General features: G+C 35.3%; 1 protein-coding gene across 4 annotated transcripts in view; it reads left to right on the top strand.

The window, feature by feature from the left end:
• The window catches only part of LRP1B (LDL receptor related protein 1B), a 630,666-nt gene that overhangs the window by 572,150 nt on the left and 44,732 nt on the right, over positions 1 to 13,784 (top strand). For all 4 annotated transcript variants that reach the window (XM_041717598.2, XM_032749504.3, XM_072931733.1 and 1 more), the window contains 8 exons: positions 2,415 to 2,537; positions 2,999 to 3,121; positions 3,376 to 3,513; positions 4,033 to 4,167; positions 4,855 to 4,974; positions 6,113 to 6,354; positions 12,244 to 12,467; positions 12,722 to 12,828. In XM_041717598.2, coding sequence (XP_041573532.2) covers positions 2,415 to 2,537; positions 2,999 to 3,121; positions 3,376 to 3,513; positions 4,033 to 4,167; positions 4,855 to 4,974; positions 6,113 to 6,354; positions 12,244 to 12,467; positions 12,722 to 12,828 — 1,212 coding nt within the window. The remainder of the gene's footprint in view (positions 1 to 2,414; positions 2,538 to 2,998; positions 3,122 to 3,375; positions 3,514 to 4,032; positions 4,168 to 4,854; positions 4,975 to 6,112; positions 6,355 to 12,243; positions 12,468 to 12,721; positions 12,829 to 13,784) is intronic.

Below are 13,784 nucleotides of genomic sequence, written 5' to 3'. Positions count from 1 at the left end.
TGTTTACATTACAATAAGAAGCCTATTCCAAGTTGGTTATTGCTATCATACTTTGTATTTATGTCACAATTATGATTCTGTTGCAGAAATCTATTTTATAAAAGAATTATGACAGGCAGAGCAATCACATGAAAAAAATGCCAGTTTATTTTACTGATAACTAATTTTTTCATCTTTGGAAATACAGCAAACACAAATGGAGTTTTATTCTACAGCATTCTAAAATAATATCCATAATATTTATCTGTGGCCCACTGTGCATGTTTACAAAAATAACTCTCTTCAATCTTATTAAACAACTAGAATGATGGTTATATTGTGATTGCACACACTATTATTTGGATTCATGCCTTTCATCATGAAGAGTACTTGAATTTTATATATTTTCCTTGGATAATTATACAGGATATTTCTGTTAATGCTTGTAAGTTATATTTGCCATGGGAGTGAATAATACCTGGTAGCAGTGTGAGAGTTCAAACATCCTTTTATGCAATGGGCATTTCATGGAAATTAGTTTTTTGGGGAAAAAAGTTCAGCCATTCTGAACCTTTACAGCAAGAGAAAGCCTTCTATTGATTTTAATGAGGTGTGAACAGGGCATTGAATGAATGAGTAAAATGCCACTGAAGCCTGATTTAGCTCTTAGAGTGGGTGTAATGCATTGAGGTAAGCCACATTGAGAGTTTTGGCATTATCATATAAAATTTCATTGTTTCCTGCTCTGCAGGTATACAGCTTTATTTATATACTGCTCTCAGGAAACAGAAAATCTAGTTACCAAAAAAAATGTGTTTCATAGTAAATTAATTGCAAGAACTTTCCATAACTTTGTTGATTGGTAGTGATAAAATTTAGTCATAACTGAGAAACAAATTCTTTCTTATCACAACGTACATTAAAACTGAATCTATCTTGAACTAATTTTTAAAGCCTGAGAGCACTCTGCCCTAAACCATTTTCCCTTACCCTAGGTTCCCTTTTATTAGATGATTCAGAACACATGGAAGATTTTATTCTTGCTGCTTTCTGTGTTTAATAAATATCCCGATGAGGCATTTCAGAAGTTGCAGAAAGGAAGATCCTGTCAGAGGTCACTTAATTATATCTGTTCTGTGCCCACATGGCTGGACCTTTCCCAGATACAGCATTTAGAGGTGGTGGGGATTTTACAGACCTGGCCAAGCCTGTTGCTCCTCAGGAGAAGGTGCTGCCTCGTGGCTGATGGGCTGCAATCACTTTGTTTCCAAAATGTGACTCAAAGAGTGGAGTGGGAGTAGGTGGAGGATCAGACATTGGTGTGAACCAAACCTGGACTTGTCGGAACTCAAAATGTCCCTCAGACATTTTTGGATGTTCCAGGTCCAGGTCAGAAGCATTTGAGACCCTGGCAGGCAGCTGGAAACAGCTGTGATTTTGGGTTTGAACCATGGAATGATTTACCAACCTTGCAGGAAGAACAAGAAGTGACAAAAGTTTAGATATTATAGTAGAAGTAGTCACAAAGTAGAGGGAAGAGTTTTTGAGTGTTGTACTGGGGGGTTTTGGTTTTGTACATGGGGGTCAGAAGTTTTAAGATGGAGGATTTGGGCCTACTCTGTCCTCCTTCTTTCTTCTTCCTTACCTCCATGTTCTTGGTGATGTCGGCACTCACAGATTGGTTTAGAGTAGAAAAGCACCATTTAATATAGGTAATAGGCATTGGGGAAAAACGATAAACATTTAACATGTAATGTAACATATAAAAGAGAGCAAAGCCCTGGGTGGGGAGAGAAGAAGCAGTCGGGAGTCAGAGAGGATGTCAGGGTGTGTGTGTGCCTCTGCCTGAGCTGTGAGCAAACCACAGCAGCCAGAGAAGGAAATCTTTTAGATAACTTGCAATAAATAACCATGAGACCGAACAACAGAAGACTTCTGAGATTTTTTTTTGAAAGCACAGGTTGGAGGAGAGACTTTTCCACCACACGGGGCCACCCCCAACCAAGGGTGAGTTCCGGCAGGACTGAAGTGGCTTTTCACATATTTGGCCCTAATTCTCTGGTAGCCCAAATTCCTGATGTACCAGCCAGGCCTTTGCTGAGAGGCTGCAGCACCAGGGAGAGTTGCAGACAGGGAGTTTGAACATCTCCTGGCTAAATGCAAATGGAACATGCCCAGCTGGTCACTGGCTTGGTAATTCCCAGCTGGCAGTCAGGGACAGGAGCTGTTTGGTCAAGGAAGAGATTTTTGAATGAGTATTCCACTCCCTCTCCAGCCTGTTCCTTTGGGATCTGTAAATTTAGTTATGCTACCTCTGTTACTCTCTGCAAATAGTGTGTGATAAATGGTTGTGATGGTTTTATCAAAAACTTACATTCTTCCATCTTTTTGTTTTCCTGCCTTTTTCTTTTTCTGTTGTCTTTTCATCTTCCCAGGGGGAAATATATGTAGAGCTGATGAATTTTTGTGCAACAACTCCCTCTGCAAACTACATTTTTGGGTTTGTGATGGTGAGGATGACTGTGGAGATAACTCTGATGAAGTTGCTGAAATGTGTGGTATGGCATTATATTTTTCAGAGTTTTTTTTGTATAATAAAGCAAGAATGACATTTAAGACACACAAAGGCACATGTGTCTTAAATTTTGTTTTGCTTTTAGAAGATAAGCTTGAAATATGGGGATATAGTTTTCTTTTGTTATTGCTTTTCATGTAATTTCAGATATTTGATATTTTCTATTTTTGAGAAATGAAACTTTTCTGTAGGAAACCCACAGGGGGAACAAAAACTTACTTGTATGATGTGATATTGAGCATCATCATACTTCATCCTTCTTTTGCTATTTTTCTGCCATATTTACTAGTTCTCAAAAAAAAAAAAAGAAAAGTTATAAATCGCCCTTATCACACAAAATCTCTAAATGAAGAACTTAGAATGCCAACACATATGTGGCTTTGATGTGTCATTAAAAATATATTAATAGCTGGGTAAGAGCTGCTTCTTTTCTTTGCTGTGCAGTAAAGTTTCCCTGCCCTCCAACGAGGCCCTACAGGTGTAGAAACAACAGGGTTTGTCTGCGGCCTGAGCAGATTTGCAACGAGGTCGATGACTGTGGAGATAACTCGGATGAAGATCACTGTGGTAGGTGATATTACCTTTCAAGGCATTCAGATCAGAGAAAACACCTTGAAGGCAAATTTTGTTACACAGATCTGCTTGTCCTTCAGTGAGGCATAACTTTAGCAGAGCAGAATTTGAAACCAAAAGAATTTAAGCTTGAAATAATTTCCAGTTGCTTAATGCTTGGCGGTGATTCCCACTTGTATGTGTCTAAAATAACTTGAGAATCCTAAATATTGATTTATTTTTTCTCTTATTAATCTGTAATTATGTAGATAAAATCACGTATAAAGCCAGGCCGTGTAAAAAAGATGAGTTTGCTTGCAATGACAAGAAGTGCATTCCCATGGAGCTGCAGTGTGACTGGTTTGATGACTGTGGAGATGGCTCAGATGAGCAAGACTGCAAAATAAGTGAGTTGGGCTGGCAAGATCTGTTCTCTTGATTGTAGCAGAAAAGAAACAATTTACCAAGACTTTTATCTGTGCAAGACCTATTAAACAATACAGAACTCAGCTTAACCTAGTTCCTTCTTTTAGTTGAAATTGAATGTTATTCTGTACCACAGCAGCAAGGCAAATTTGATAGCAATTCAAGTTGTAGAGCTTTTTTGGTGTAGTTATGAGTTCTTTACAAAATTTAAATACAAGTTGGTTGTATTGCTACATATTTGCAACAAGAAAATATTTATTATTAAATTCTTGATGGGAAATGTGTCTCAGTTACATACAGTCATTGCATAAAATATAATGCATTAAATCATGCAGCTGTAGATAAACACTCTAAAGTCATTTATTTGTTAAAAATTTACCTGATGCTTTTTAAACAAAAAGATGGATTTGTTATTTGTTGTTGTTCCATTGGATATAATTTTTAACACTTTTTACAAAGCATTAAATCAGGGATTTTTTAGACATTTTGTTTATGTTTAGGCATTGCTGAATATACATGTGAAGATAATGTGAATCCTTGTGGAGATGATGCATTCTGCAATCAAACAAAATCATCCCTTTTGTGTCAGTGTAAACCTGGATTTCAGAGAAACAGGAGGAATAGACAATGTGAAGGTACAGATATTTTCCATCTTCCCTTGTTGTGAAGTATTAAAAGTCAATTCTGTAGTCAATTTTCTGTGCTGGAGAAGGAGATACATATCATGTTTAGGGTTTTTCTTTTTCCACAGAGTAAAAGCTGTTTGATAGCTATGGGATTAAGAAATTTTCAAAACAAACAAAAAACCCAAAACAAAAAACAACAACAAAAATATCAACAACAAACAAAACAAAAAAACCCACCAGAAAGTATTTACAAAGTGTAGATTCATACATTTTACCTGGAGAGGTTATCAAAGATTTAAAATTAGTTGTTAAGAACAACTGATTTAACATAGGTGGTTAGAATGTCAAAAGGTTCAACTCAGGCTATTAAATAATTTAAGGACTAAATGGATTTTTAAAAATCCATTTAAAAAGTCTAGTAGATTATTTGGCGTTGGTGTTGAGGTTGGTATATGAGAATATTTTGAGATGGTTAAATAATGAAGATGCATAATAAAAAAATTTAAATCGAGGTAAACAAATAGAAACTGAAATTCCTTAGAAAATGTAGTCTTAATATGTATGTGCCACAATGGTCAGCAGGAAAATGTTTATGAGTTCCCTTTGTTCATCTGCTTTGTTCCATGGTTGTATGAACATGTTAAATACAAGTGTATTAAACTACAGGCATATAAATTACAATTTTTTTTTTCATAGATATCAATGAATGCATGGTATTTGGTACCTGCTCCCAACACTGCCATAATTTAAAGGGCTCTTACAGATGTGCATGTGAGAAAAATTATAAGGAGAAGAACAACAGTTGCATAGCAAAAGGTAAGGCTGTAAAAATCAAAAGAGACAGTGCTGTCATTTCTTAAATCGATTGTCCATATTTTTTGAAGCAAATTTGCCATGGGAAGATCATATTAATGAGTATTTCACACATAACGTGGACTCCCTCAGGGTTTGGCATCATTGCCTGTTACTAAAAAAATCAGATTATGACATGGGAACAAATAGGGTTACTAATTGAAGATAATGGTTTGTTATTATAGGAACACAGACATAATTCTGAGGGCTTATGATATAAAAATCTGTGAATCATTATCCTAAAGCTGAATTGTCCACAAGCTTCATTTTCATTGTAATACAGTTCATGCCTCCTTCTTTCCTCCCTGATATTTGCTTTAACCAACCTCCTCTTTGTTCTTGCATTTATCAGGAGGAAAGGAACAAATTATGTTTGATATTTCATTCTCATAAGGAGGAAGTGTGTTGGACAGATATTTTAAATTGATACTCTGTGGATAAATACAATATGAATGGGGAAATAAAAATAATCCAAATGCATTCTAAATTATCAAGCAGATTTTAACTGTCTCAAAACACAATGAATTGATATCAGAGAACATTTTCTTTTGAATAGTATGCTTTACAACATCTGGGTCAAGATGGTATCTGGCTATCGGAAATGAGGAGATGTAAGACAGGTTCTGTTGCAGTCAAAACTTCACAGCCTTCACTAAAGATAAAATCATTCCACTCCTAATTTCCAATTGAGCAATTTAAAACCATGTTTGTTGACAGATCTATGTTTGTTTAATATATTCATTTAGGACCCTCTTAAGACAGCATGCATATAAAAATATGGGATTCATATGGGCTGAATGCATAATATCCTGTATTTTTGTATACTGCTTTAAAATATTTAAATTCTAATATTACATACACCCTAAAATGTAGTCTCACTGTGTACTTGGTGAGCACTGAAGTTTATATGTTGATATCAGAATAACAAGAGTTGCATTTATTGCCCAGAGTGAAGGGGTTTCTGCAGTCTTCAACAACCAGAAAATAATTTTAACCTCAGAAATTATATCAGCTGAGCACCAAAAAGCTACTTGAGTAAAACACACTGATTTTGCATTAGTTGACATTTACCTTATTTTTGTTTCATTATAATAATCCCTAGGCTCTGAAGATCAAGTTCTCTATGTTGCTAATGACACTGACATCCTGGGTTTTGCATATCCATTCAACTACAGTGATGCTCATCAGCAAATATCACATATTGAACACAATTCAAGGATAACTGGAATGGATGCATATTTTCAAGGGGATATGATTGTTTGGAGCACTCAATTTAATCCAGGAGGGATTTTCTACAGAAAACTTCACGACAGAGAGAGAAGGCAGAGTAACAGTGGCTTGATAGTAAGTGATCAAAATCAAAGATTAAATCACACAAATTTAATTCAATTTACTTTTTCTGTGCTGACTCTTCTATAATAGCATGGGCTGATTCAGTAAATTAAAATGTCTATCTGAGAATGATTTTATTTCAGTGATATATATGGCTACTAAAGCTTTTCTTTTCAAGACTGACAGATTTGGTAGAGTCTCCAAGACAACAAAATTGTAGGATTTAAAAAACTTTCCTGCAGAGAAGTAATCACTGTATTAGAACATTGAGAAGGCTGTATACCATCACGATTTTTTTATTTCAACAAAGAAAAGGGAAGTTTTATTATATAGAAGAAGAAAGCCATGAATTTCAGTTCTTTGGAAGATAGAAAAAGGAGATTAAACACAATTTAATTTAATTTCTACAGAGATCATATAAACAATAATATTGGCAAAGTTATGACATATATTCAAAAGTTAGAACAATTGGTATTTACTCTCATTTTTGTTGAATTTCACAGTATCTTATTTTGGATAAGCATAAATAGAGGTTTAGGCTTTGCAACAGAAATGCGGATTTTCCTAAACTTGGGTAATTTTAAGTGGTGTTTACTTGAAAATTAAATACATGCAGGTTGCCATTCATTTTGCCTAAAATACTTCTACAAAATACTCCTGGAAGTGATATTGCTGAACTGAAGATAACAATGTGTTCTTTGCATTGGTGTTTCTATAATGCTTTAAGTTGAGATTTTGGGTTTTTTAGTCTTCATTCAATTTGATAGCAGAGTTTTCAATTTTTTTTTTTTTTTGGCCAGTTAGAAAAAAACACCTGTCTGGCTGTTTCATGTTTCCTTAAACTTAGGAGAAGTAACAGTGATGACCTCCCATCACATGCCTGCTTTTATAAACCCAGAATAAACAGGAGTAGCAACAGTAGCCCAATCTTTCATCTATAATTCATACACTTCTGAAACCACTTCTGAGTACATTCCACCCAAGGATATTTCCTCTCCAAAGGCGTGACATTCCTGACCTTTCACACCAGCAGGGCAAAAAGCATCCTGATGTAGGCACCAATGGACCCTGAAGATACCTGCAGTCTGTTGTTGCATCTTTATAAGAGTGGTTTCAAACCAACACTTCCACCTGCCCAGCAGAAGTGTCTAGATTTTGTTCAGAAAAGTGTATGGAATGTACATCTGAAGTACAAAATAATGCCTAGAATATCTAACAGGTCAGCTCTGTCATTTGAGTTTTGCAGGAGGATACCTGCATTGAAAATGTGGAGTAGTTCTGCTGTGGAGTTTTTCTCATTTAAATGTGGTGTACATTTCTGTTTGAAAAATCCTGATAAACAGTTCTCTATACTGAGTTATTCATTAGGAAATAATGAAAATGTAAAGCCTTGTGAATTTAGTGTTGAGAAGGTGGTGTTGTTATTTTTATTCTTTTTTTCTGTTTGGGGGTAATCTGCAGGTGCATTCCACAGCAAGAGCAGTTTACTGAGGTCTAAAAGATACAACCTTAGAGGTCCATAAAATGGAGCATAAGCTTCCTTCAGACATCTTCATAGTCCAGGAACTGAAATGTTCACAACTCGTTTGTCACCGTCTCCCTGTTTAAACTAACAGAGATAGAATATTGTTAGAATTAATATTTTCCTAACCTACTGAAATAGTTTTCACTTTTGCTATCCCTTTTCACTGTTATCCAAGAATATCTTTTAGTCAATTCCTTTTTGATTCAAAGATATTGAAAAAATGATGGTTTTCTTTATACTCCATGTTCCCCTGTCTCTTCAGTGCACGTAGGTACTTGTGACAATATTTGATCCAACAAACAAATTCAGATTACAAATCTGAATGTGGAAAATGCACAGACTTTGAATATATCTTGGACACTTCTCATTTATATTTGTGAAACATTTGCTTCTCACTGTGCTTAACTATTCAGTTAGTTTCCCAGTGTTTTCTCATTAATATTCTAATATTGTTGCCTTATTTGCAGTTGATCAATAGGTTAATTGGTTTTATAGTGTTGCTTTAATATTGTCACTGAAATTTGGTTTTAAGAAGCTTGAAAATGCCTTAATTTTAACACAAGTTTTTTTTTTTTTTTTTAATGGATAAGTTTTCAAAGGTTAAATTATAACTTTTATATCTAGACTTTGATATGTAAATCAGGACAGTAAACTTGAACAAAGTCACCTGCATTTTCAGGTAATTACATTAATGCAAAAATCCATCTCAACCAAAATTGCTCCACAGAATTAGCATATCAAGAGCCTTCCTCAGAGAATAGCTTTAAGTAGCTCTCCTGATTTTCCGTGAAAAGGGGTTTAAGACTGGTACAAATTCAAGCATTAAAGGAAATAGTAAATATCAGCTCTTCAGAGTTTATTGACAGATGCAGAAGAGGATTTCAGTCAGAGTGAATTGGTGATAACTGGAGCAGCTGTTTGCTGCCTAATCCTTGGAGAGAGCTGCAGAAGTTATCTGAGGTGAACAATGAACACGGAGCCACTTCAGCTCAAGTGCTTTATTTTATGGAAGAGGACAAAAAGATGAGCATTAAAATGATGACACCATCTAACAGGAAGAGAAGCACAGGTTTTGTAGTGTATCCAGTCAGTTTAGGGGCAGCCTGCTCCAGCCCCAGAGTTCTGAGAGCTTCACAAGAACCCTTAACCACCCTTGGGATGAGTCCACTTGTGTTTCCCAACCCCAGTGAATGCAAACTGCTTCCAGCCCATTTTCTCTAAATACTCTAAATATTAAAATATTAATGAGAAAACACTGGGAAAATAACAATATTATTTAAGCAAATGTTTCACAAATATAAATGAGAAGTGTCCAAGATATATTGAAAGTCTGTGCATTTTCCACATTCAGATTTGTAATCTGAATTTGTTTGTGGGATCAAATATTGTCACAAGGACTTACGTGCACTGAAGAGACAGGGGAACATGGGGTATAGAGAGCAGGAGTTTATGGTTTTTCCTTAGAGCTACAGCTCTGTCTGGATGAAGTTTACATACTTAGAAGGCTCTTTCTGGAATCAGCTGGTTGGGGTTTATAAGTGATCCTACTTTATGTAATACACGTGGTGTTTTGGTGAATTACTGCAGCCACTGGAATGCTCATCTAGCAACAAAAATGTGTTTCAGTGGGCAAAATTCTAAACATTTTGTTGTTTTTAATTTCTTTTTACTCTACTAGTAATATAACATTAGATAATATATTATTTTTTAATGAAGATATCTTAGACAAAATAAAACATTCCTTTACTGTTTCACAGCAATTCCATACCCAAAATCTCTGCAAAATAAATAAGATAAAATACTGCTTCATATGTGCTTATGATACAAATTAGATTTTTCATCTATTCTTCCTGTTAAACATTGCAAAGGGATGCATTCCTACTGCACGTGCAACATATTTTCCTCATTCAAAGTCAACTTTAGGGGCTGAAAATCTCTAATCTGCCATTATATGAAAAAGGCTTCCAGATCCAAGTTGCTACTGAATTTTTTTGTGTGTGTGTTTGTTGTTTTTTTGTTTTGTTTTTTTGTTTGTTTGTTTTTTTGTTTTGGTTTTTTATTAATTCTTTACCTTGAAAACAGAATTTACAAAAGACAGCAGTTCTAATAAAAACTCATTGAGCTGACGTGGTCTGTAGCTGTACAGAGACTTCCAAACTGTGAAAGGCAATTAGCTTTCCAACTTCAATTTTTCTAATAAGTTGTAGTATGTTATAATTAGCATCAAAGTGGGCTAAAATCACTGTAGAAAACATTAATGTGATTTTCTTCCTGTATTTTCATCCTTATTTTGTATGCAGATTTATTCTTCAAAATTAACATAATCCAAATAAGCTATTAGGCAACAGCTCATTTCCAGTTAGTAATTTTGCTAGGCAGTGTGAGAAGATGCAGGAGACCTCAGAAATATGATGTAGCTGCAACTTAATGAACACAACTGGAAATTACACAGCCACAGCATCAGCTAGTGTTTCTTTTTTTTTTTTCCTCTTTTTTTAAAATCTCTTAAACCAGATGTCTCCTTGACATTTCTTCTGTTCATCTCCTTCTTCATTTGATCTTTAATATTCCCCCAGCAGTGCTGGAGTTTCACTTTTCCAGGGTCAGTATTCCTCAACAACGCCATCCTCATTCCCCAGTTTCTGTAGGATGTCTCTTTTAGGATGCCTCATCTCCCTCTAGAACCACCTTTTTTTTGGGAACCGTCTCTCAGTCTGCTTGGCAACTCCCATCTTGGTCTTTCCAGGCTCTCAAAAAAGAGTCTTATTGTAAACTGTGGGTTTGAACCGTCAAAAAAAAAAAAAAAAAAAAAAAAAAAAAAAAAAAAAAGATGAGAGTTTTTTCTGGCCATGACAGCTGCTTTCCTTTTAAGAGAATATTTGGTTCCAGCATTGTAAGCCATTAATTAATCCTTGTAGTATCCAAAGAGATCTCCAGGTATGAGAGGTTTCTTGATTCAGGTGCCTGAATATTGCCCAGAACTAAAAGGAGTTTGGACTAAAAATATAGTTAGTCTTATCTGAAAATACCTCTTTTTTTTGGGATCTGGTCCTTTCTGTGAATGTTGCTTGGAGAGTAACAAAGAAAAAAGTTTGTTATATGTAAGTGCTACACTTACAAAAAGAATTCTGTTATTTGTGGAAGCATATGCCACCACTGTCATTATCTCATACCAAAGAATTATGGTACAATATTTCATTTAAATTTAAAAATCAACTGTGACCCTGTTTTTGAAGAAATCTGTTTTGTAAATGCAGTGATTGATTTTGCTGCTTTACTATTCCTCTAAATAGAAAATCAAGGTTCTACATATCTATAAAGCATATCTTCTATGAAATTTTTGCAGAATTAAAAGTTTATGAGAAATGAACTCTCTAAATTCATAATAGGACCTTGTGGTCTTATTATGGACCTAGAGAATGAAATGACCTTTATTTTATGATGAAAATAGTCTACAAATGTCTTGTGGTATTAGGGAACTCTGACACTTAAGGGAAAACAAGTTATTTTAGGATTTTCTTTCCTGGTTTTCAGTTACGTGTCTTAGTAGCATTTCATTGTTTCATTTTTTAAGGAATGTATGTTTTTTGTTCATAATTTAATTTGATATAGTTATAAGTAAATAGGCAAACAACTGTATGTGTATTTATAGCTTATGCTGGTCTTGAGGTTTTTTATGATAAACTGCATTCATGTTAGAAAGAATTGGGCAATCCTATTTTACAGTAATACTCATTTCTGCAGGAATTCCAGTAAACTTCAGAGTTGTTCTTATAGATCTCCTGTTTGCAACATGAACTCCTGTCCTTAGGACCATCATTGAGCTAAGCCTTAATCATGATAAAAAAAAAATATCGATAGAGATCCTGCAGTTGATAAATTTAATGTTATAATCAGTCAAGCATCTTTTATGTGTAAAGATGAATATTCATGAATACAGAGGGAATTTTATGCAGTTTTATAATGCAGATTTTCTCTACCCAGTCCTCAGGATGAGCTCACCCTGTTTTCACTGAGGGCTTTGGGATGGAACACCATGGAATAAAATAGCTGCATAATCTTAAAACTTCCTTTTCCTTCAATTTTTAATTACAGTCCAAAACACTTATTTGCTTCAGTATCAATAGTTCAAGTAGTTGATGTCAAAGTGACTTTTCCCTGATGTGGGTAGCCTTAAACTTGAGAGAACAGACCCAAAACATTGACTTGCTCCTCTGCATGGAATAGAGGTGTCAGCAGATCCCTCAGAGCTGAACTCCTGCGAGTTTAAATCTTTCCAATGCAGCGTTTCTGAAAAAGTGACAGGAATCTGTGGCTGTGCAGCTGCTGTGGAAGGCCATTTCCACAAATCTGACTGCAACATCTGTTCCTTTTAGTGTCCAGAGTTCAAAAGGCCCAGGGGCATCGCTGTGGACTGGGTGGCTGGGAATATTTACTGGACTGATCATTCCCGGATGCATTGGTTCAGCTACTACACAACCCACTGGACCAGCCTCAGGTACTCCATCAATGTGGGGCAGCTGAAGGGACCCAACTGCACCAGGCTCCTCACCAGCATTGCAGGAGAGCCATATGCAATTGCTGTCAATCCTAAAAAGGGGTATGTATCCTTCAACACCACTCTGATTCGGTAATTCAAATAAAATTGCAAAACGCAGCAAGGGAAAGGAAATTCTGCAATTGTCTAAACTTTTCTGAGTTGTTTACTTAACTTCTTGCTCAGCTTGCCTAAATGTAAACCAACACCTTCACTCTGCCAGGAATGTGGAAAGGCTCGCAACAACTGAGCATCAGTGAAGTGTTTTGGGGCTCTGTGCAGTCATTCAGGGGATTTTTTGTGTTTAACACTTTCAGGATGATGTACTGGACAGTTATTGGGGATCGGTCTCACATAGAGGAATCATCTATGGATGGTACTCTGAGAAGGATACTGGTTCAAAAGAACCTGCAAAGACCTACAGGTAAACACCTGATTTTTCCCAAATACCTGGTACTCACTAACTCAGGAGGATTTCAGTTTCTCAGTTAAAAAAAAAACAAAACAAAAAAAAAAAAGCCAACCTGACAAAACACCCAAGAAACAGGCATTTTCCTGTGTTTACTGCCTGAAAATACTTTAGTAACATCCTTCTGTGTTTTCTTCCTTGACTTTATGGTAGAAAAATGTTCATGAAGTTTTAAAATTTTTTGTCAGATATTTAACACAGGCCCATATAGAGCGAATGCAAAGACAAAGTTCAAACCTTTAATATTTCCTCCCAATGGGACTTTATTGATTTTGTTTACAATGTTCTTAAATTTATTACCACATATGGCTTTCCTATTTCAAATAAGAGGGAATGAGAATTTGATCATTTGGGCTTGACTTCATAGGATTCACACAGAAATCGCTATCACATGAGTGTTATATGTATAAAACAAATAGAAGTACTTCTTTGAGATCATGAAAGATACATTGAGAATGCTAGTTATGTATTAATTTGTATTTAAATCTTCTCATTAAAATGCAAAGAATAATTTAAATGTGGAGAGTGGGGACTGCTTCTAAAGCATGCCCCTTACAGGTGCCATGTATCACACAGAACTGACACATTGTGATTGCCTTTTGCCAGAAATTATTCTCTTTAGCCATATCCCTGAATGCCAGTGTTTCTTTAAAATAGGGGTTTTTTTTAAATGGAATTTTAAATGTAAACATATTTCACTGCTCTGTGAGTCAGATTTTCTTCACTTCCTTTCATCTATCTGTAGCTGATTAATTTATGACCTTAAGAGGAGTATTTTCACTGTTACGTATAATTTCTTTTGATGCAATTTTTCTGACTTACCTACTTACATAAATAGGAAGAAAAATACCTTTTCCCATTCTTATTAAAGATGCACTGCAACTTCAAAAGCTCAGAATTAAATTATTTTA

This window comes from Taeniopygia guttata, chromosome 7 (genome assembly GCF_048771995.1).
Source record: "Taeniopygia guttata chromosome 7, bTaeGut7.mat, whole genome shotgun sequence".
Taxonomy (NCBI): domain Eukaryota; kingdom Metazoa; phylum Chordata; class Aves; order Passeriformes; family Estrildidae; genus Taeniopygia; species Taeniopygia guttata.
This window is presented reverse-complemented; position numbering and strand designations above follow the sequence as displayed.